Genomic DNA, 25,140 nt, shown 5'->3' with positions numbered 1-25,140 from the left:
GAAGGTACTGCGTCCAGTCTCCACCTCTTCCCCACTGGAGGAGCCCCCCTCCAGCCACTGTCCGCCTCCTCCAGCCCCACCGGCAGCGCCGTCCTCCCTCAAAAACTCTGGGAAATGGGGGGGGGGCGGAGGGAGCTTTGCACCACGGCACCAGATATGCTTAAGACGCCCCCCCTCTCTTGCCCTTCTTCTACAGTGGTACCTCGGGTTAAGAACTTAATTTGTTCTGGAGGTCCGTTCTTAACCTGAAACTGTTATTAACCTGAGGTACCACTTCAGCTAATGGGGCTGCTGCGCTGCGCCGCACAATTTCTGTTCTCACCCTGAAGCAAAGTTCTTAACCCGAGGTACTATTTCTGGGTTAGCTGAGTCTGTAACCTGAAGTGTCTGTAACCCCTCTCCCACTATTTTAATCAAGTGCATTCTCATTATTTTACTCCCAAGAGCATCGGAACAAACTTAACACCACCCCATCTTACAAAGCCGCCTGAGTTTATACTCTCATTCTGGTTTCCGTCAGACTTTTCCTGTATCCAGTAGCAGAGGAAATATCCTGTCTGCTATGACGGGTAGTAGATCTTCTCAGTGTCTTTGCTATGAAAACGAGCATGACATGGAAGCCAACCTTGTGATGTTTTTATTTGAGCCAGGATTAGGGTTTTCCAGAATATTAAACACCAGGAATTGTTCTCATGGATTATGGCGCTGCAACTCTGTTTCGGTGAGTTAGGCAGCTTGCGACTAAAAATAGAGTTTCAGATCTCATGATGCTGTTCGGACACCTTGTGGAGAATTACTGGACTACACCCAGTTAGAGTTGCTATCTGCTAACATCCATTTAGCATGTCACTATATCATGACTAAGGACTGGGAACAAAATTGACTCCATTTGCATTTAGAAGTGAACTTATCTAATTTTCACTTTCTGAAAGAAAGGCCATCTTTCTGAATTCACACTTCTTTGAATTTTGCAGTTCTCAGGTAATGTGTATGAAATGAATATACTAGGGAGAATGTGCATAAAATGAATATATTAGGGGAGCCAGTCACCTTGATATTTTTTTTTAAATGATATTTATTAAAGTTTCAAGAATTACAAAAAGAAAAAATGAACATACCACGTTAAACAAAAACCAAGCAACACACCACAATATGAAAAAAGGGGGGGGGGAACCCAGAGAAATAAAACCCATTAAACCAAAACAAAATTAGAAAAAAGAAAAAGCATCAAATCTCCTTTCTATTCTTTCATTAGCTTGTTTCCTTGACCTCCTCACACCTCCCTTTTTTGTATTCTAGGTCGATTATCTATTTCAGCAAATCCTTTCCCTCTTTTAAAATTTTTGTCCTGTAAATTGTCTTAATATAATGTAATTTTACTTTTCCTCCTTTCACCAATTAACAGTCAGTTATTCCCAAATCCTTTATATCATTCTTGCTAACATCATATATTATTATTCCAACATCTTTCTAACAAATATTAATTTTACAATGTTTCTGTAGATAGTCTTTAAATTTCCTCCAGTCTTCCTCCACCGACTCTTCCGTGGTCTCGGATTTTGCCAGTCATTTCTGCCAATTCCATATAGTCCATCACCTTCATCTGCCGTTCTTCCCAGGTGGGTAGATCTTGTGTCTTCACCTTGATAATTTTGGTTTCCATTTTCTGTACCTTTTCGGACTCTACAATATCTTTTTAGATGCGAGGTGATCAATGAATCTTTCATTCCACTGCCTCCTCTACCACCTCTGTTTTTCTCTGCTACATCCTGGGCCTTCTTCCTTTCCAGACTCTCAGACCTCAGATCATGGCTACACAGTGCACTCATTACAAGGTATCTGGGCTCTGGTGTCTGGTTTATACACTGAGTAAAATGGGATAACAGCTTCTAGAAGTACTGGAATGGGTTGCTCAAGTTCAGATGGGGAAATTACTTTTTTTAAAAAAGAAAACAGATTCAGATAGGAGGGGTAAAGGGCATGTGGAGAAGCAGTCATCCATGTGCTCCACTTGTAGCTGGACTATGTACAATCTACTTACATGCCCTCCAACATCCTGGGAACAAAATTTGGGATGCTCCTTTTTACAGTCGTACCTTGGTTTTCGAACAGTCTAGTTCTCGAACATTTTGGCTCCCGAATGATTGAAACCTAGAAATGACTGTTCCGCTTTTCGAACATTTTTTTGGAAGTCGAACATTCGACAGGGTTCTGCAGCTTCTGATTGGCTGTAGGAGCTTCCTGCAGCTAATTAGGAGCTGCGCTTTGGTTTTCGAATGCTTTGGAAGTCGAACAAACTTCTGGAATAAGAATAAGATCCACCATTTGACTATTGATTCAAAACCTCAAAATGTATTTTATACAATTGACTTTTTATTTCTATTCTTTGTATATTGTATTGTTGTTTCATTGCTATGACCGATGGCTGGTGCAAATAAAGATTCATTCATTCATTCTGGAACAGATTCTGTTTGACGACTGTATATCCTAAGCTTTCACATTGCATGGGAGTGCGAGAGCAAAAACACTCATATTTTTTGGTCTTGCAAGACCAAAGAGTGAGAGGCTTTCATTCCGGAGCAACCCAGTTGACTCATGCCTGAATGTTCATCTTTTGGCCTTGTGCTCTGGTACAAGCTCTGGACCAAAAACAGGACATTCCAGGATCCAGCCAGAAACTTATTGGCTTCTGTAATTCCAAGACGTCCTGCTTAAAAATGGGGTGGTTGAGCGGTATGTATTTGTCCACCATGTTCTGCTACACATGTAGACCCAGCATTAGCCTTCAAGCCTGACTTTCATATGTCTCTGACTACCAGTCACTGAGAATCACAAGTTGGACTTACTGTAGCTCCTGCTTGCATCTTGTTGGCCACTGGAAGAACAGGATGCTGAATTATATAGGTCTTTGGCCTAAGTCCTTGTTATGTTCTTAATCAGCTCTTATTCTGCCTCTTCCACTTCCCTGCATCACCTCCTATTTACAGCCATGATTCGCAGAAGAAACTCTTTTTATTTTTTATTTTATTTTTGCAGGAGGCACAAAGATTTACACAGGGAGGGTGCAACTTAGGTTAAACATATACAGCAGCAGCCAGGGACACTGCTGTGGGTATAATCTCACAATGTTCAATCAGTTCTGTTCAGAGGGAATGATTGTAAATAAACATCCCAGGGAGGCACAAGTCTAACATGGAGGGGCCCAGCCCTGGGGATAATTTCCGGTCTGTTGCCCTGAGTGTACTGTCAAAGATGGACTCGCGTCAACCTAAATAATGTGCTAATCTTCTCCCTTCAGATAACTGGGCTTGTGCGCTTGTAACAAAGACATTTTAAGCTGCTTTTTTGCACACTGGTGAACTCTGCACTGTTGCTTTTGTCTGTGTACAGTTTGCAGTGTCTCGAGGAAAACCAGGAGAGGAAGCAGCTTTCCAATGAAAAGATGTACAGTTGGAAAACCATTTTTTATTTTCTCCTCCTCTAATATTCTCCCTTTCTCCTCCTGCTCTTGCGGGTTGGTGATTCCTTCTCATAATAATTACATTTTGCTCTAATTTTTCCTGTGACTTTTTCTCTCCCCACTCCTAGACATGGATATGTAGAATAACTACCATTGTGGAAGGAAAAAAGGGAATACTATATTGGAGAAGAAGAAGGGAGTCATGTCCTTTGCAGGAAGATACTCGATACCTTCCACCTTGATACTGCTTTTGCTCCTTTGGGGTGGAGAGAACGTTCAGGCACAGAGAGCAGGTAAGCAGGGGCACTCTTTGTAATTGAATTATAAATGAATTATTTGTTGTTGTTGTTTTTCACATGTTGTGGTGGATAAACCTATAGAGCAGAATGACAGCAGTTCAAAAGTCTGAAATAGATAATACATTATTTATTTTTAAAGCATTTCGTATATAGAGCCTCAGTAATCCAGACAACAACCCTATAAGGTAGATCAACATTATTTATTACCTCTGTGTTCTGGTGACTGGGGCAGAGTCCTAGTGGCTTACCCAAGATCACTTGGCTAGTTCTTGGCCAAGGTGACTGGTGAATCAAGGACTTCTCAATTGGTAGGTCAGGTTGCAATCCCATGTACATTTACTTGGAAGTGAGTTCTGTTGAACCCAATGGGAATTGCCTTTAAAGAAAAATGCATAGCCACTACTCCATTGTAGTTCTTGTAGGCCGCATGTAGGACTCTGCTAAACCTCTGGAAGAAAGAGAGGAATGCGATGTTTTGAAAGGGATATGTGTCTTTCATTAGATCAATTGTCAAATGATCTGATAAACGCTTGTGATCTTAGTCATAGATATAACTGCCGAAGATTGAGACAAACTGGCGGTAGGAATGAAATGTATGACAAAAAATGATTTGTGGTTAGGAATGCCTGTGTTTGTTGAAGAGGTCCCTTGTTTCTGGTATGGAATCCCTGCAAGTTGCAACAGATTCTGGGGCCTATTCCACACTGCGCTGTCAGTTCACACAGAAGACTGTCCTGGCCTCCTAAATCTTCCTGTTGCCCTTATGGCTACTGAGATCATATCCTAGAACATGCTTCTCTGGAGCTATGCATTGCAAATGTGCATTTATTAATTTGTTGATTTATTTAATCATTTATAGCTTAAGATGAATTGAAATAATAAAAAGGAAGTCTTCACCAAGGATCAACAGAGAGGGAATCTGTCTGATCACAACTGTGAGAAAGTTCTACAGAATTGGACCCATAGTGATGAGATCCTGGTGGATATAAGATATGCAAAAGACCTCAGTGATTGGGTAGGGATTTAAAAAAATCAGATGAGTCTTAAGGTATCAAGTTGCTAAGGGCTTTGAAAATTAATTCACAAAACTTGAACCTGGCCTAGTAGCATATCAGCAACCAGTGCAAGTTTAATTAAGTCCAATGAGTCCTTCAAGGACATTATGTTCACTGAGCCTTTCTGAAGAATCTCTGATAAACCTCCGAAGAAGCTCTTTGGAACATAGTTTGAAAGTCATTGGTCTAAAACTGCATTCATTCAGTGCATGAAAGCACTGACTTGGTCAAAGTTAAAAGCTTTATTCAGGGATAATCACGTATGCTTTGAAATATGAGGTCAAGATGCCCTATTGCTCTCTCAAAATGGTGTCCTGGGTTTGATCTTTGGCTCGCTCTTCACTGGCATGTAGCAACACTTCCTTAGCAATTGAATTCTTCAGTTGTCAAAAAACTCAATCTCCAGTCCAGTGATTCACCCCCTTGTCAACACTTAGGTTTTGTTATTAGTATATATATATATAACAAATCTTGTAAAACTTCTCACCGCTGTAAAAGAAAGCATTTCTCCAGGCTGACAATAAATAAAATATAATGGTGCTTTTAAATGAGAACATGGAATGCCAACTGTTTGCTATTACTGTACTGTCTGTGAAGGCAGGTTTGAAGGCAGGCAACACTTGATCTGCCAAAAAGTTCTTAAGCATGTTGAGTTAAAGGGGATTGGAAGGAGGGGGAACAGAGAGCAGTCTGTTAAGATTTCAAAAGAAAATAGTTGCCTCATAGACATGCAGACAGAGTAGGCGAAAGCACAGCAGCCACAACAGAGAGAGAAAAGAGAGAAAGTTTGCATAACAAAGCAAAATCTGTTTTCAGATCTGCTTTGGGCCTTACTAAACTCTAAGGACAGACTCGGTAATGGTTCTCCAAGGTGGAACATGTTCTGTGGAAGGCTGACCACACATTCCCCCAAGCAGAAATTGCTATGATGAGCAGAAATGTCCCCAGATGTTGTGATGTTGGTGGCTGTCTTCCTCTACCATGTCTCAGGAGATACTCAATTTTCCCTTGCAGGTTGCAAGAATGTCCACTATGACCTCGTCTTCATCTTGGACACCTCCTCCAGTGTGGGGAAAGAAGACTTTGAGAAGGTCCGCCAGTGGGTGGCTAATCTGGTAGACACGTTTGAGATCGGACCAGACAAAACCCGGGTTGGTGTTGTCCGCTATAGCGACAGACCAACTACTGAATTTGAGCTTGGGAAATATCGGACTCGGGAGGAGATCAAAGAAGCTGCAAGGAATATCAAATACTACGGGGGCAATACAAATACTGGTGATGCCCTACGGTACATCAACACATACAGCTTTTCCACGGAGGCTGGTGGAAGGCCAAGCGACCGCACCATCAAAAAAGTGGCTATTCTTCTGACGGATGGCCGGAGCCAGGATTATGTCTTGGATCCGGCCACTGCAGCTCATAAAGCGGGCATAAGGATCTTTGCTGTAGGGGTTGGTGAGGCCCTCAAAGAAGAGCTGGATGAAATTGCTTCAGAGCCCAAGTCTGCCCATGTGTTCCATGTGTCAGATTACAATGCTATTGACAAGATACGTGGGAAACTGAGGAGAAGGCTTTGTGAAAGTAAGTAAGAAAGTCATTTCTTTGGCGCAAAGGTTTTCACAGCCAATCTTCTATGGGCTTGGAGAGCTATGGCTTCATTAGATGTGGTAAAATGAAGGTACTCTGAAGTCCCACCACATGTCAGGTTTAGATTAAGAATGAATAATTTTATGTAGAATGTTTTAACATGTACTCTTTCTGTCTTAGCATTCTACTTGAATTTAAGTCAATGGATGTGGCCTTGGACCCATGCTCTCATGGGTACCTGATGGAATTATAATTAGCAATGTACATAGCATGTGACTCTTTCATATATGATGATGTCATCACACATCAGCTTTTCTTCACTCAATGGTTATGTGACTTGTAAGCTTGAAAGAGAGACAATTTGTTCACTTAAAGGCACATAGGGGAGTTAGGGGATAGTAGCCTGATATCTAGAGATCTCTGTTGGGCAGAAGGCCTACAGCATGGGTAGGCAAACTAAGGCCTGGGGGCTGGATGCGGCCCAATCACTTTCTAAATCTGGCCTGCAGACGGTCTGGGAATCAGCGTGTTTTTACATGAGTAGAATGTGTCCTTTTATTTAAAATGCATCTCTGGGTTATTTGTGGGGCATAGGAATTCATTCATTCCCCCCCAAATATATATATATATATATATATAGTCCAGCTCCCCACAAGATCTGAGGGACAGTGGACTGGCCCCTTCTGAAAAAGTTTGCTGACCCCTGGCCTACAGTTTAGTGGTTGAACATCTGCACTGCATGCAGAAGGACTTGGGTTCAATCTGTGGTATCCCTGTCCCTGGTAGGACAGGGGAAAACTTTTGTTAGAAGCTCTGGAAAGCTTCTGCCAGTCAGTATTGGTAATACTGAGCTAAATGGACCAATGATCTGACTTGATAAAAAGCAGACTGCACATCATGAAAAGGCCATTATGGAGACAGCCTCCAATGTATCATAGAAAGCAGCTTTGCACATTTAAATTTTATTTTTATTGAAAGGCTTCACACACCCACACCCACACCCACACATCATTAAATAGACTACAGGAAGCTCCCAAATGCTTTGGATTTTGCATCTGAGGGCTTGTCCCCAGAGCAGTCTTTGGCCTTACACATATTGTTAGACTCCAATTCCCATCAGCCCCAGCCAGCATGGCCAATGGTCAGGGATGGTGGGAGTTGCAGTCCAGCAATGTCTGGAGGGCTAAATATTTCCATTCCTGATGTACAGCTGTCTTCTATTGAGTTAGAACATTGGCCCATCAAGTTGAGTATTGTCTACCCTAACTGGCAGTGGTTTTCCAGAGTTTGAGATCTCCAGTCCTTCCTTCAGATGTCAGGGATTGAACCTAGGATGATCTGCATGCCAACCAGATGCTCTATCACTGAACTACTCCCCTTCTCTGTGTGTGAGGTGTCCCTGCTGATTTAGACCTTTTTGTGTGCTCTTTTAGAAGTTTCAGAAATATGCTCCTTGGAGGTCTTCATACAGACTAATCAGACAAGGTCTTGTCGTAGGATTCAGCAGACTTGCGGTCTTGGGCAATTGTCAGTTCTCAGAGAGCTGAGAGGCTAGAAGATGTTTAAGGCAGACATAGGAAACAAACGTGGCTGAGGTTCAATTTACACATTGGGCAAAATCTTACCATTCTTTCCTCTGCATTCCTGTATTCTGAGCTGCCTGGGCAGGCTGAGAATCTGACTAGAGGAAGTGTGACAGAGAGAAGTTGTTAATAGCTCTTCCCCTTTTAAACCTTCCCAGCAAAATCCCCCTCACTAAGCTGATGGGGAGAAGATACAGGGACTCCATCTCAACAATGCAGAAATCTGGGTAAGCCTTTGGAATGCCATGCAGCAATGCATTCTAAAATAGCTGGATATCGAAACCTCGTTTTAATTTACATGTGCTTAACACAGAGACATTGTCATTAAAGTAGCTCAGATTGTGCTGGCTGGCTAAGAATATTCCTTTCTCCTCTTGGTGGTGCAGCACACTGCTTCTTTTGGAACCAGCCGGTTATTTATTCTAGCTGAAATTGCAGGGTTAGTGTCCCAAACTCCCCTGACATCATGAAGTTACACTCAAAAGGACGGATTTCCTGCTTTCAGCCTACAGTATGATCATCTCCAGGTTTTAATATTGAATTGTCCTCTGGTGCAGTCGGGTTGATGCGTCCCATCAGCAGCATACAAAGGGGGGGGGGCACGGCTCGTATGGCGTCTGTATGGGCTGCCATGCATGTGCCACTGGGCAGTTTTCCCCGCCCCTCAGTGTCCCGCCCCAGGTGCCAGAGAGGGTTCCTCCACCACTGCATCCAATTGATGGTGGGTTCATCACGGTTCCATGGGCATCACAAGTTACTTTTCTTTGATAAACATTCATTTTGTCACTCCCGGTCTGTGCTTTGGAATTCATACCTTGGAAGGAATGGCTGAGATTTGACTTCTTGAGAAACCCTGCCCTGTATGTCAAGAGAAGACCATTTCCTTCCTTTGCACGGTCACTTGCAAACAAGTTGTTTATTGAGCATTCATCCTGAATTGTTTGCTGGGAGGTTGTGTGCCATTGCATCAAGCAAGTATTATCCCACACTTTCCAGGGCAGGTTTCTTTCCCTTCCCTTCTTGCAAAGTCCACTTTTTCTGTGTGAGAATATGTTTCTGTGTGAGAGCTGCAAGCCAACTTTAATTGTGAAACCTCATAGAATCATAGAATCATAGAATCACAGAGTTGGAAGAGACCACAAGGGCCATTGTGCCAAGCAAGAAACACCATCAGAGCACTCCTGACATATGGTTGTCAAGCCTCTGCTTAAAGACCTCCAAAGAAGGAGACTCCACCACACTCCTTGGCAGCAAATTCCACTGTCAAACAGCTCTTACTGTCAGGAAGTTCTTCCTAATGTTTAGGTGGAATCTTCTTTCTTGTAGTTTGGAACCATTGCTCCGTGTCCGCTTCTCTGGAGCAGCAGAAAACAACCTTTCTCCCTCCTCTATGTGACATCCTTTTATATATTTGAACATGGCTATCATATCACCCCTTAACCTCCTCTTATCCAGGCTAAACATGCCCAGCTCCCTTAGCCGTTCCTCATAAGGCATCGTTTCCAGGCCTTTGATCATTTTGGTTGCCCTCCTCTGGACACCTTCCAGTTTGTAAGTGTCCTTCTTGAACTGTGGTGCCCAGAACTGGACACAGTACTCCAGGTGAGGTCTGACCAGAGCAGAATACAGTGGCACTATTACTTCCCTTGATCTAGTCAATGTACCTGTTTGTGACTGAATCCCACTGAAAACAGTGGCAGTTTAGAAGCACACTGTGAACTATAGCGAAAACTATGGCTTTGCGCAAAGAATCCTGGGAACTGTAGTTCATTGAGAGGGGTGAGGGTTGTTGACAACTACAATTCCCAGCACCTTGAACCAACTACAGTTCCAATGGTGCTTTGGGGGAAGCCATGAATTTTAAAGTGGTATAAGGGTGCTTTAGATGATATAATGCGGATATGAACAAGGAATGAAATGCGGATATGAACAAGGAATGATAGTTTATGGGTTAGTGAAACCTTCTGCGCCATTTATTCATGACACCCTTCCAGAGAATGATGTCTCTCTTGGGCTGACTGGCTTCCTTCTCTTTCCATAGCTCCGCTCCCAGTTTCAGAATTCTTGCAATGTCACAAATTGTGATTCCCCCCCCCCCCAGCTTTGCATACTTTTCAGCCCCCTCAGTGTCACTCATGAAGCCATAAAATCCCACACAAAACCAGAATGGTCCAAAATCTTTGTCTGTCTCGTGGGTCCCAAAATGGCTTTTCCTTGACCGTATCTCCTTTCAACCCTCCAGGAACTTTGCAGTTTTATGAATGCTTTCTCATTTTAGCTGAATTCCTGAGGGCTCAACAGGAATCTGGAGAGTGAATTGAGGCTCTACAGTTTCACTCTCCCAGATGTGTTCATGTACCACAGGCGATGTGGCAGAGTGAAACATGTTCTTTAATTTGTCCTGTTCAGCTGGAATGGGACTCAGTTCAGCTGACCATGCGGCCCAATTCTCATGTTCATTTCTGGTCATCAAGCCAATGCAGTCTCTGTGATTGTTGGGAACCGATTGACATGCTGTTCACTGCTTTCAATGGTCTGTTGGCCAAAAGGCAATATATAAATAAGCCATAGCATAATATTCAATGCCAGGATCATAGTGGCAGCGATAGCAAGAAGCAAGCTTAGTGGTGCTCCTACCAGTGGGCCAACAAAATGACAACATTTTATTCTGAGCATGGGGTTGTTCCTAGAATTGTTCCTCTGATGTTAACTTGAAGAAGGAACTAAAATCGCTGATTCTCCCGATTTTGCCTTTACGTGGCATTCTTAAAGTGTGTGCTTACTTGAAAGTACCAAACTAACAGCTGATCCCAGGATACACCAGGTTCTTGTGAGTTTTGTTTGCTCATTGCCAGAGGGCTAGTTTGCTTCCCTTTTTATAGCTCCAATGAGAGGAGGATTTATTTGTGTGTGTGTGCAAAATGGGATTTGTCCTTCCACAAAATGCAAACATAACCTAGGAACTGGGGTCACGTTGGTCACCAACCCTGCTATTCATGATGGGTGGGTCAGTGAGCTACTGAGTCAAGAATTTGTCCCCATCTCAGGATGCAGATGTTCAGCATTTTTTCTGTTAGGGAAGGGAAACAGAAGACAGCATTTGTTCTTCCCATCTCATGGGAGTGGTACCATCATCTAAGTATGTAGCTTCCAATGGAATTTTGTAAAAGCTGTACTCCAAAATGTAGCTTCCTATTAATGGGCAGAACTGGTCAACTCGTATTTGGGATGCCCTGAGCCTGTAGGCTTTTTGAGAAGAGGAAACCTAATGTCACCTTGTATATTGCCATCAGCTCCTTAGGGAGATAAAAACCAAATGAAACCATTATTTTCTGGTTGTAAAGCTTTTTGTTTTTTTCTATAGGATCATGCAAATGCAGCACCTCCCCCCCCCCAAAAAAAAACCACACCAGCTAACACAGCAATTGAAATAGTACAATATTCACTACCTCTGCATCCCCATTTCATTCTACTGCATCCATAAATACACGCCAACACAGGAGCCGACTCCTAGGGGGTCAAGGTCCCTTTGGTCCCCCCAATAAATTATTTGAGGAGGTCAGCCCCCTCCAAGGTTTATGGGCATAGCCATTCAATTTTGTGAATGTGCTGCATCATGTGATTGATTGTGTGGGGCTGGGCTGGCTTAGCCCCCAATATTTTAGTCAAGTTGGCACCACTGCACTCCAATACCAATTGAGCATCCTCCCAGATCCAAAATGGCAGTAGGTGGCTACTGGATTGCATCAAGCTGGATGAGTCACAAAGTGCAGGAGATATGCAGAAGAATATGATACAGGTCACATTTAAATGAAAACTTACTTAGTTTGCACTTTCCAAAACAAAATGTGAACTGAAACATCACTATCCTTCAGAATTTTCACTTCTGAGAATTTTGCAATGCAGTTTCCCAGCCAAATCATGTGTCCAAAAAGCATGTACTAGGGTAAAGGGTCTAGGGATGTGGGTGGTGCTGTGGGTTAAACCACAGAGCCTAGGACTTGCCAACCAGAAGGTTGGTGGTTCGAAACCCTGTGACGGGGTGAGCTCCCATTGCTCGGTCCCTGCTCCTGCCCACCTACCAGTTCGAAAGCATGTCAAAGTGCAAGTAGATAAATAGGTACCGCTTCGGTGGGAAGGTAAACGACGTTTCTGTACTCTGCTCTGGTTCGCCAGAAGCGGTTTAGTCATGCTGGCCACATGACCCGGAAGCTGTATGCCGGCTCTCTTGGCCAATAAAGTGAGATGAGCGCCGCAACCCCAGAGTCGGTCACGACTGGACCTAATGGTCAGGGGTCCCTTTACCTTTACCTTTACCTAGGGTAAAGGGTCTGCATGAAGGAACATAGCAATGTCAATAACATGCAAAAGTATTAGGTAAAATCATTGTGCACAAATGTGTATATTAGGGGAAATGGCATGCAAAAAATGTGTATATTAGGATTCGCCTTAGAAAGCTGATGAATCCTCAGAAGGATTAAAAAAAAAAAAAAAATAGTAATTTTTATTGAATTTATATACTGCCCAGTACTCCCTGGTCTCAGGGTGGTTCACATGATAAAAAGAAAAAGAATTTTGCAAACTGATGTAAATAACCAACCTTAAGATTTGGGGATGAAAAGTTAAACTGAGAGAAATCCAAATTGACAGATTTGTCTATCTCTAGTCACAAAGCAGAACTTGGCTGGCATCTGTCTCGGGAGCCAATGGAAGACTGCCCCTTTGGAGGTGAAAAAACGTTAGCTGATGCCATTTTGCTTTTGATGAAGCCCAGCTCCCCTTTGGACTGCAGCTTTCTAATGGAACTTTCCAATTCTACATTCTTTTAACCAAACATCTAAGGGATGTCACTTCCCCTGAAATGTTGATTCTCACAGCTGACTTCCCTTCCCACCTTCCAGACTCTTGGTGAGGGGAGGAAGAGTACTGCTCAAGTCTAGACATGTAATTCTGTCTCTTTGATTACTTAAGCAGCTGTAGCGAATCGATGCCTCCCAGGAACAGAGGTTATAGTGGAGTTGGTGGAAGAGTGGGAACACTAAACCTCCACTGCTGATTAGAAGGCAAGGCATGGGGCCATGGAGATGACTGGCAACAAGCTGAAAACTTTGCTTGCGCATAAGGCTGCAGAGGGGCAATGTGGTTTGAGAATCTGCCAAGTTGTGTTTTGTAGCAATATGTGCAGGGTAAAGCACTGAGACAGAGCAAGGGTTTTGCATATCACTCCTGGCTTCTCCAGGGCTGAATTCAAAGATGCTTCACTAATGTAAATCCCCTGTTTCATTATTACTATTATTACTATTATTATTTAAGATCCTTCCTTTGGAAAGCTCCTTGGGATTTTCAAAGCGTAGTGCAGTCTGTTAATGAAAAGAAAGTCAGCAATAGCAGGAACAATCCTGAGCAGAGAAAACCGAGAGGTGATATGATAGTTAAAGGTAAAGGGACCCCTGACCGTTAGGTCCAGTCGTGGCTGACTCTGGGGTTGCGGCGCTCATCTCGCATGGAAATGCCGTTTACCTTTCCGCCAGAGCGGTACCTATTTATCTACTTGCACTTTGACGTGCTTTTGAATTGCTAGGTTGGCAGGAGCAGGCACCGAGCAACGGGAGCTCACCCCGTCGTGGGGATTCGAACTGCCGACTTTCTGATCAGCAAGCCCTAGGCTCTGTGGTTTAACCCATAGTGCCACCCACATCCCTTACAAGTGATATGATAATTGCCTTTAAATATCTAAAGGATTGTCACATGGGAGGTGTGTAAACTTGTTTTCTGCTGCTCCAGAGGGTAGGATCCAAACCAATGGATTCAAATTGCAAGAAAGGAGATTCTGACTAAGCATTAGGAAGGACTTTCTGACAGCAAGGGCTGCTTAGCTGTGGAACGGACTCCCTTGGAAGGTCGTGGACTCTTAGGACCCAGGGAAGCTGGCTATGGAGGAAGAAGAAGAACATCTTCTGCAGAAGGTGCCCAGTTTAATCCTTGGGATCTCCAGATAGGACTGGAAGACACCTCTGTCTGAAACCCTGGAGAACCACTGCCAGTCACTGTATACAGTACTGATTGGACAAATGATTTGACACAGTATGAGGCAGCATCCGGTTTTCCTCTTGAAGAGAATCCTAGAGTTGGAGACAGCCTCGTGGAGCAGCTAGTCAAGCCCTCTGATGTAAGAAGAGTTAGAGGTTCCCAAACAGATGGTTGTCCCCCCGGGGTCCCGAGTAGGGATAACCCCCTCTAGGTGAGCATACCCCCCCAACATTTCTCCAATGTAAATAGGGATGTCCCATTCCATAATGATAATTTTACTATTTATACCCCACACATTGTACCTGGTTGCCCCAGCCAGTCTGGGCAGCTTCCAACATATATAAAAACATAATAAAATATTAAACATTAAAAAAAACAACAACCACCACTTCCCTATACAGGATTGCCTTCAGATGGCTAAGGGGCAAGGCAGAGTCTTGGCTGTATCATGGCCCAAACCAGCCACTATATAAAAGCACTTCTGCAAACAAGCCTGGAAAATCATGCAGAGAATGGTGGTCAGCTGATTATCTGCAGGATAGATGGGGACTGCACTATCCCTTGGCCTGATCTGTGCTGTGTGCTGATGGGCTGGGGGTTAGAATTGGCTTGACCTGTTGTTTTACATGACCGCAATAACTCAAGGACTGCCTATCTCCATATGAACCAACCTGGACCTTGTGATCATCTCCTGAAGCCCTTCTTTGTGTGCCTCCTCCGCTAGAGATCCAGAGGGTGGCAACACAAGGATGGGCCTTATCTGTGGTGGCTCCCTTCTCTGGGAGCGCTCTCCCCAGAGAGGCTTGCCTGGTGCCTTCATTGCATATATTTCGTGTCAGGCAAAAACGTTACTCTTCAATCTGGCCTTGGACTGATTAAACCTTCTATGACCTTTCAAATGTGATTGCGGGAGGGGGTGGTTATTGGCTTGTATTTGTATTTGTTTATTATGTATTTTGTGTCCTCATTTTCTTTTTTTATGTTGTGAACTGACCAATGATCTTCAGGTGAAGGGTGATATGCAAGTTTAATTAATAATAGTAATAATAATTATAATAATAATTAATGGGGTATCTCCTTCCTGTAAAATGTTACCAAACTGACAAGTAGCTGGGTACCCTATTACAGGTCACTAGGGCAGACTGACAGTCTCAACAACCTGGGATACAAATGTGCACGTTTTTGGTTTTTTTTGACGTGGTTGGTTGTAGGGAATCAGAGATACAGCGGTACCTTGGTTCTCGAGCTAAATCCGTTCCAGGAGTCCGTTTGACTTCTGAAATGGTTCAAAAACCAAGGCACAGCTTCTGATTGGCTGCAGGAGCTTACTGCAGCCAATCGGAAGCTGCAGAATTGGTGTCGGACGTTCGGCTTCTGAAAAACTTTCACAAACCGGAACACTCACTTCCGGGGTTGCGCTGTTCGGGAGCCGATTGTTCAGGAGCCAAGATGTTCGGGAACCAAGGTACTATTGTCATGAATTTGGTATGCTGTGCCACATGGGTGCATTTTCAAAAGGGTGTCCCATATATTGAGGCTGGATGGGTTGGAGAGAAATCAAGCAAATAATTCCCATATAACTGAACAGCTGATGTTATGATGGGAAACACACAGTTCATCAAATGGGTGCTATTCCCCTCACACCCTAGAAAATATGTTTAACATATAAGTAGCATGGTGGCGCTGTGAGTTAAACCACAGAACCTAGGACTTGCCAATCAGAAGGTCGGCGGTTCGAATCCCTGCGACGGGGTGAGCTCCCGTTGCTCGGTCCCAGCTCCTGCCCACCTAGCAGTTCGAAAGCATGTCAAAGTGCAAGTAGATAAATAGGGAAGGTAAACGGCGTTTCCGTGCGCTGCTCTGGTTCACCAGAAGCGGCTTAGTCATGCTGGCCACATGACCCGGAAGCTGTACGCCGGCTCCCTTGGCTCCCTTGGCAACCCTAGAGTCGACCACGACTGGACCTAATGGTCAGGGGTCCCTTTACCTTTACCTTTAGCATGGTTGAAAAGACACTACTTGCCCCTCTTATATTTATTCCTCTCTCTCTCTCTCTCTCTCTCTCTCTCTCTCTCTCTCTCTCTGTGAAACAACCCTAAGCAGGGATCTGATACAAATATGGAATCTGAGAAATTGCATTAGTGAGCTGCAGTGACATCTGCTGGATTTAAAAAAAATAAAAAAATAAATCAGGATTCTTCCCGAGCAAATTCCAGTAAACAACCATGTAATGCTGCATGACAAATCAGAAGGCGTTTTCAATAAATCATTTTGATTACTTTTAATCGAGGAACTGTATGTGCAGCCCAACTGACTGTAAAAGTCGCTCTTCTATACCAGAACAGCTGTGCAATACTGGGCTTTGAGGCGCTCAGCCTTTTAAGATGGTAACAGGGTTTGACTGAATTTTAAAAAATGAGTTGAAAACAATTATGTGACAAATTTGCATGGCTTTCAGCACCCTTTGAACAAGACATACATTTGAGAAATCAGGCATCCTATTTGAAACTAGAACCAGTGAATCAACTACCCTTTGAAAAAGGTCATCGTTCCTATCTATTCTCACCACACTAAAAGCCAAATGGCCAATTTCAGAAAGTGGACTAAAAAATAACAATTTCTACCCAGCTCAAGTGTCTGGCATGCAGTCCATCTCTTACCATTTGCCAGAACAAAGATCAATGGGTTTAAAGTACCCCAGGGCTCTGCCTGTCTCTTCACAGACTTGCCAGGCTTTCGTGGCTGGCCCTATGCCCCATCGCTTCCACCCTGGACTGGGTGCAAAGCCAATTCTAACCCCCAGCCCATCAGCACACAGCACAGATCAGGCCAAGGGATAGTGCAGTCCCCATCTATCCTGCAGATAATCAGCTGACCACCATTCTCTGCATGATTTTCCAGGCTTGTTTGCAGAAGTGCTTTTATATAGTGGCTGGTTTGGGCCATGATACAGCCAAGACTCTGCCTTGCCCCTTAAATTTGTTATTTGCCCTTCCTTTTGCTGCAGCCAGCCACTGTGCCAGCCGGGTCAGGGCTAAATATCCACATTTTCGTAAGTACTTTCCAAGGGTATTTATTTCCTTCAAAATATTTACTCAAATCCTTCTGGTGGCGTTTGCTTTTTTATGTGGGTAGGGATAAAACACCCTTCCTTAAAAACCATCTGTTTATGTAGCCTTAACAAAGAGAGAAGAACAATTGACCTTTCATGGGATTTTTGAGCAGAGACCAAGGAAGAGGAGGAGGAGGAAAGAGTTTCTACCTAGACAAATGTTGGCATCTGGCAAATGTGACAGAGTTCAGCTTGTTGCCTGGCTGTGATTTACAACCTGAGGCCATAATCGTCCCACGCAGGCGGGAGGCCATTAGGTTTAATCCTGCCATCCTTGTCCGGAGAGAGCCACAATAAAGAAGGTGATGTCTTTTATTGGACAGTTCTCGCTATGCCCACTTTGTCTTTTTCATCCTTCGGGGCCAACGGGTGACTTCAAAGCAGCCCTCTTGCTAAATAGTTCTTAACTTTGACAAAGTACGGTGAAGCGCGGCAAGTGTCTGAAACCCTCGTGGCCTTTATATGCAGTACCCAGGATTACTTCTTTAAATGTGGCATTGGGATAGTAGAAAATTATGCTCCTGCTATCCTGCATTAGCCTGTTCCAGATCCCAGAACCTAAATTCTGAACTTTAGAATCCAGATCCTGAGGACCAGGAAATTAACTTTCCCCAATCACTGCATTTCCAGGGCAGGAAAAGTTTGTTCTGCAGATATTGATATGAGAAGGAGCACAGCTTGGAACATCCTCTTGACATGTATGAAGATTCAGGTGTAAACAGGGATGCTTGAGCTCCATTTTTTTCCAGCTTTTGATATGAACTAACCAGAACTGCACTTCTCAAATGAATGTACAGATTGGAATATTCATTTTGATTTTGCACTGTTCTCAGCTTAATAAAGGGTCCAAAATGTATATTTGGGGGAGGGGAATACATTTCCAAATGCATTTTGGGAGAGACATCTTCTCTTTGATCCTTACCAACAGTCACAGGTTCTTCTTCTTCTTTGGCAGTCACTCATCACTGAGTAAGATTGTCTTCCATGAGCACAGTTTTAACAGTGAGCCCATAAGTGACAGTGGAGGCCAATTCTGGATCCACATGTCCTTCCACAGTGGGGACATAGGTTTCCAGGTGGGAGTTGATTACAGTGAGCGTTTGCCAAATGTGCCTTCCTCTTAGCATGCTTCTCCTTTCCGTCCTGAGTTCAAATGTCTTCCAACCCATGACAACTTTGTTAAAGGCTGTTCTCCAATTGGAGTGCTCACAGGCCAGTGTTTCCCAGTTGTCGGTGTTCATACTACATTTCTTTTAGATTTGCCTTGAGACAGTTTTTTTTGTTGACCACCAATATTACGCTTTCCATTTTTAAGTTCGGAATAGAGTAGTTGCTTTGGAAGACGATAATAATCAAGAATCCGCAAAACATGGCCAGTCCAACGAAGCTGAAGAATCATTGCTTTGACACTGGTGATCTTTGCTTCTTCCAGTACACTGGCATTAGTTTGCCTGTCTTCCCAAGTGATGTGTAAAAATTTTCGGAGACAACGTTGATGAAATCTTTCAAAAGATTCCAACAGGTTCTGCACAGGGTTGCTGGCATCCATCTGTTTCGAGAGACAATGGATTGTGCTTCTGGGGGGTGAAGTGGAACTGCTGCGTTTGCAACAAGTGACCTCCCCGGGGCACAAGCCTGGGTAGTGTGAATGGAAGTTCTGGGCTCCCAGATGAGAAGACCCTCCTCTCAGTCTTTGCTTGCTGGTCCAAAGAAAAGCAGAGCAGAACAAGAATTATAACAATATGATAACATAGTATTATATACAAACAGCAGAATTTATCATTTGATGTAGTAAACCAGAAATGGAAGCTGAGGGAAGTCAACAGTGAGGGGGGAAATTGGAAAAGGAATGTTTTGTAATGGTATTGGATATTTGTTATGAGAAAAGAAAAGTCAATAAAAAACTATTTTAAAAAGAAAAAAAGAAAAGAGAGCAATGTGTTTGGCATCAACTCGGCTACAGGAGTTGCCAGAAGGAAGCATGAAAGGCACCATCCAACTGTCTTAAGGACTCCATTCTGAATTTGTGAAGAGTTGACTCCTTAGTCACATCTTCTCCTGAAGATATCCTGCAAGGCAGCAGAGGTTTAGGGTATGAGTTTTCATTCTCCTGGAGAGACTACCTTTCCAGGTTGATGAGCAGTTGATGAACAGTATCTGCCCCTCACTTCCCTCTACAGAACTTGCAGAAACTGCCTTCTTGACCACTGGACCTATTATTGATCTCATCTGCTCAATCCAATGGTGACTGTTGTCACTTGCGGGGAAAACACTTCTGCCTGTATTACAAGAGTTTCTTTCTGTTAAGAAATCCTCCTAGAATGGACCCTGTGCAATATTGCAAAGTGATGACTACATTTGTGTGGAATCATCTGGGATGAGTGCCTTCAATCTTCACCCTCTGATTTTGCTCCTACAACATTTTCCCCATTCCCATAGAAAGAAAATAAAGGCTGGGTATCAGAAGAAAAAGGCTCCTGAAATAGATGAAATTTTCCCCAAACCTCAAATTGTCCCACAAACAACAACGACAACAAAGACAACTTCTTGTAGCCTACCTCTGGTAAAAACCCCAGTTTCAAATTTAATTCCCAGAGGGCATTGGGAAACTCAACAATCTCTACCTAGGATGTAATTGCGCAAGGAAGGCCAGCTATGCTGATCAATTTTTTTTTAATGTATCTTTTTTGGGACCACAAAGGGGGCAGCAGCAACCACAACACTTGGGATACTCGTTGAATTTGCTTCTGCCAGACTCTTCTCCTTGATTTTGAGGAGCTGCTTTTTCCAGATACATTTTCTGGAATGGGATTTAAAATGTCAGGATCAGCTACACTTCAGGATGCAGAGTTCTAGAATTTTGCAAGTGAGATGAACGAGCTTGGGGAGTTTCTTGACACAGCCCAGATAACAGCTTTGTCCCTTGATTCTGTTGAGCATGTGGCATAGGTCCTGGGCTTTCAGAGGAGTCAGTTAGTGGCGACAGGCTTTCCTTGACTGATTGCAAAAAGCACTGCACTTGTGAGTAGGCCTCCTTCCTTCCAGCATGGAGCCGAAGTGTTAATGTGCCGGGCATGCTGGCTCCAGAATCCTCCTCTGAGGGCCTTCCCTTGAACGTACACTTCCCCCCTCTGTGGACACATCATCGTCAACTTCTCCTCACACCACTGACCTGTCAAGATTCTTGCTGGGTGAACAACGCAGGGTGTTCAATCCGGCCGTGACCCCCAGGAACTGGCAGCTGCAGAAGTCTGACCTGCTCATACATCCCTCCGGGGTTGGCGTGCTACTGGGCTTCAGAAAGGCGATTTGTCTTTGTTTCATTTAGGGATCTGACAGAGCTTCACCGACTGCAAGGTTTCGTTGCCAAGCCAGACGAGGTCAAGCTGTGCAGAAGCAGAAGCAGCCTTGGGACTCTATACTAGGGACAGCTGTGTTCAGGGCCCATATTGGACAGAAAGAGCTCTGCTGTGTGTGGTGCTGATTTACTGCAGTGTGTTCTGTGACCATCTAACAATTAAACTGCTTAATGTGTGGTTGACTAATATTATGTCCTTGTTGTTGTTGTTGTTTTTAAAAATGACATACTTTTTTGGGGGGGGGTTCTACTCTGAAAATTCAGCTAAATTCAAGATGTTAGCTTGTTTTTGTATACCACAACCGCAGCTAGAATTTTGTTAGCTAAGAATTGGAAAACACAAAAAGTCCCAAGAGTCGAGGAATGGCAGATGAAGATGATGGATTTTTTGGAGCTAGCCGACCTGACTGGAAGAGTCCGTGACCAGAAGGAGGAGGATTACCAGAAGGAATGGATGAAATTGAAATACTATTTAGTTAAATATGTTAAGATAACTTAATTGGAAAAAATTGCAAATACCAGATAGGCTTAGGATTTAAATATGTGATGTTAGAGAATAAAACGTTTAAAGTTAAAATAAAAAGAAAGAACGATGTTAAATGATTAAGTTAATTTTATGAGAAATCTGGTTTTGGAAAACTGTTACAAAGATATATACTGAAACACAGCCAGAGGGATTAGCAGAAGTCACCTAACAATGTTATGAAGATTGGATTAAGTACAGTTAAGATTTATGTTTGTTTGTTTGTTTAATTTTTTTTGGAAAATCAATAAAAAAATGGGAAGAAAAAGAAAAGAAAATTCAGCTAAATTCAGGATATCAGAAAGCAAAGCCAGAGTTTTATTTAGTTCATTTCAGGGGCCAGATGTGAATGTGAAGCTTCTTGGCTATGGTTATCAGTCTTGGTCATTAAGACACTCTTTGAATTGTAGTTCTGTGTGAGGAATAGGGGTCTCCTCACAGCTCTCAGCAACCTTTACAAACTACAGCTCCCAAGATTCTTCAGGGGAAATCATTACTGTTTAATGTGGCATAATACTATACCCTCCAACATTTCTCCGATGAAAATAGGGATGCCCTATTCTATACTACTACTACTGATAATAATAATATTAATATTTATACCCCTCCCATCTGACTGGGTTGCCCAGCCACTGTGGGTGGCTTCCCCATGTTATATAAAAACATAAACATTGAAAAAACTTCCCTATGCAGGGCTGCCTTAAGATGCTTTCTAAAGGTCATATAGTTACTGATCTCCTTGATTCAGGTTGCATAACTCCATACCCTCCAACATTTATCTGATGAAAATAGGGACACTTTGGAGAATCTGTGATATTGCATTAAATGTACAGTGCAGTCAGAAGCAGGGTCGCACCACACAACCAAATAAGAATGAAAGAAATGCTAACAGAAACCTGCTAAACTCAGAGAGAGGTGTTGCTTTATTATTTGACAATATAATACGCTTCCCTATGATCCACAGCTGTATAGCTATTGAACAAGTTTGTTTAGTGTGGAGGAAGGAGGAGCAATGGGACTGAACTGGAATATGATATTCCTAATTTCCTTGGCCAGTATTTTCCCCCAAAGGACAACTCTGTGTGTATGAAAAGTGTCAGGACGTCTGGAAAACCTGCTTGGCACTTCCTGGCCCCACTTGTTTGGTTATTTCCCAATAACGGAGCTGTCAGCTGTGCTGCTAAATTTTGCCATCATCAGGGGAAATGTGGGGAGCCTGGGCCAAGGAAGTGAATATAATTTCCATAAGATTACCAACTTTGCTCTCTAAATTGCAGCCTTATTCATCATGGGCAAAAGGGTGGGTATTTATATCTCTGTAGCTGTGGTGTAATGGATGGAGCATCAAACAAGGACTAGTGGGATGGAGATACAAATCAGCACTTTGCCCTGATGCTCACTAGATGATATTAGACCAGTCATTCCTTCTTACTTCCCTTACTTTGCATGGTGGTTGTGAGGATACAATGAGAAGAGGTTAACCACATACATCATAGTGGGGAGGTGGAAACTTACCTCCCTACCATCATAGGCCAACTTTGGCAGGTGGGTGGGGCTGTCCACCTGTCAATCACCTGACACCAGTTGATTGGCAGTGCCTGAAGACCCAGCATGAGCTGTGCCTTTACCTGCCCTACATCTGATGTCATATATAATGTTAGTCATTCTGCTGGTGGGAGTGGCTTGCCTGAAATGGCCTGTTGGGCCAAATGGTCCTGATTAGACCCTTGGGTTGAAGTTCCCCACTACTGCTGCACACCACCTTATTCTTTCATTGCAGGGGGTTAGACTAGATGATCTGTGGGTTCTTTAAGCTCCACAATTCCATGATTCTAGGAGACGAAAGGGCAGGAGAAGGAAGGAAGGAAGGAAGGAAGGAAGGAAGGAAGGAAGGAAGGAAGGAAGGAATACTTCGGGCTTCCATAGTGGATTTATAATGGTGCTATTGAAATAATAATAATAATAATAATAATAATAATAATAATAATAATAATTTATAATAATTTATTATACCCTGCCCATCTGGCTGGGTTTTCCCAGCCACTCTGGGCAGCTTCCAACAGAATATTAAAATACAATAACCTGTTAAACATTAAAAGCTTCCCTAAACTTGTCATGTTTAATAGATTTTTAATATTTAATAGAAGTAGACAATAGAGGCATGTGGGACTCAAACCACCTCCTGTTTTTTTCTCAAAGATGGCAAAAGTTTTGTTCTTTCTTTTGTTCTGCAGAACAGATTTCTGCAAGGCACATTGGTTGCTAAGGAAAATCAAAGTTAACGTACAATATTATGCTGCTCATAAATGACAGTTTCCTTGTTGAGAATAAACAGCCTTGTTTGAAAAACCTTTGTGTCTCTAATATCCAGCCTAACAAAGTTAACACAGCAGCCCTTCATTTCTTATTGACAGAAGCATTAAAGGAATCTTACTTTTTGAAAAGTGAGTTTCTGAATCTGGAGTTTGGAACTAAACAGGAAGGAGACAGTTCTTGAGTGGGTGGACAACGCCTCCCCCATTAGAAGTATGTTTTAAGTCTATAGCTGCTACCAAATTTTAGACATTCTTCCTTAAGCAAAACATCTGAGGAATTTTGAGTGAAGCCAAGAGTTCCAATAACAACCTAACTCCAAAGCAGCTTAACTTGTTAGGGATGTGTCAGAAATGTTACGGAACTGCTATTAGCACCCTCCTTGCATTGAGTCCTACCCCTCTCTGATTTGTAATATAAGTTATCCTATGTCCTCACATAATTATACTGTGTCAAGTCTCCACCCTTGTTAGTTACAGCCAATTAATGTGCCACACACACACATATAGTGTGGTGACATCAAGACCCAGGATGAGGTTAATTACTTTTTTTCAGAAGACGAGAACTCAACCCAAGTTTGCTTATTTTTAGGGTGGATCAGCGTGTTCTCTGTAAGTTCTGCTGTAAGACTTCTCCCATAGACATCTGGTTGTCTCTTGTGAGAACACAATGCTAGTGCAGGTGGACCTCTGGCCTGATCCATCACTGCTGTCCTTGGGTTCTATTAATGTAAGGTTTCTCATGTGAGTTCTTTAACAGCTATCCTGTCTATCTATGTTAGCTAGACTTCCATCACAAATTGATCACTGTAGACTGAATTTGACCATGTTCACATGGGCATTTTTTCCAGCCTTTCATTTGTTTCACTTCTCCTGATCAGATAAGCTCCTTACCAATAGTTGGATCCTATACATATCCAGTAACATCTGTTGGGAAAAGTGCAAGGTTCCATCCCCTACCAAGGTTTGGGCTGCACATTCCTTCTAATAAGGAATTTGCTAACATTAGAATAGATTTTAAAAATATTACTGGCTAGAAGTGGGGGAAGTGTCTGTATTCTGGAAATAAGGTCGTTCTGAATGGAGATGATACTGTAATTCACCGATGAATAATTTGTGGTCCTCTAGTTGTTGCTGCAATTCAGTTCCCATCAGCCTCAGCTAGAGAAGAGAAGCTATTTTTTGTTCACATTCTAATGCATAGGAACTGAAACACAGTTATCTTGTTAAAATTGTACTTTTGTCAAGTGGTTCTTCAACCAAATGATGTGTACAAAAATGAGCATATATTGGTGAAGATAAAAGAAAGAAAGAAAAGGAACTGAACTAAAGACTAGACAATAGACAAATTCTGTGAAACTGAAATTGATAGATTTCCCTATCCCTAGCCCAAACCAGTGCAGCCAATGGTCAGGATGGTGGGAATTGTACTCCAGAAACTTCAGGAGAACTACAGATTCTCCTCCCCTTCTATGGTTTTCAGCTAAAATTATAGCTCTGATTGTTACTGCAAGTTTGCTTTTTGAGCTGATGCATTATGAATTCCCTTGAAGAGTGTTTGCAGAAGAACGGGGGGGGGGGAGGCAAATGCCCATTAGCAATGTATCCATTACCCCAAGCTTCTTATATTTCTCTTGTAATCTCCTTTGGTTTATTCTGGTAAAACCTGACAGCTACACATGTCTGACATTCATTGCAGTCCAGTTCCCGAAGGAGGTTTTCTTTTTTTCCCCTTTTTTTGACAGATGAAGGCTTACTTACTGTTGAAAGGAAACAAAAAAACAAAGCAAATCTGCAAAGAAAGTCCTAGTTAATACAGGA

At 42.9% G+C, this 25,140-nt stretch overlaps 1 protein-coding gene across 2 annotated transcripts in view; it reads left to right on the top strand.

Moving 5' to 3' along the window:
- COL22A1 (collagen type XXII alpha 1 chain) overlaps positions 1-25,140 on the top strand; it is a 188,388-nt gene that overhangs the window by 20,429 nt on the left and 142,819 nt on the right. The window contains exons 2-4 of one of the 2 annotated variants that reach the window (XM_079984147.1): positions 1,504-1,619; positions 3,589-3,753; positions 5,829-6,395. In XM_079984147.1, coding sequence (XP_079840273.1) covers positions 3,663-3,753; positions 5,829-6,395 — 658 coding nt within the window. In that variant the 5' untranslated portion in view covers positions 1,504-1,619; positions 3,589-3,662. The remainder of the gene's footprint in view (positions 1-1,503; positions 1,620-3,588; positions 3,754-5,828; positions 6,396-25,140) is intronic. The other variant, XM_079984146.1, reaches the window with a different exon arrangement.

Source organism: Podarcis cretensis (assembly GCF_951804945.1).
Source record: "Podarcis cretensis genome assembly, chromosome: 7".
NCBI classification, from domain to species: Eukaryota; Metazoa; Chordata; class Lepidosauria; order Squamata; family Lacertidae; genus Podarcis; species Podarcis cretensis.
Note: the sequence above shows the minus strand (reverse complement) of the source record. Positions and strands in the feature narration are given on the sequence as shown.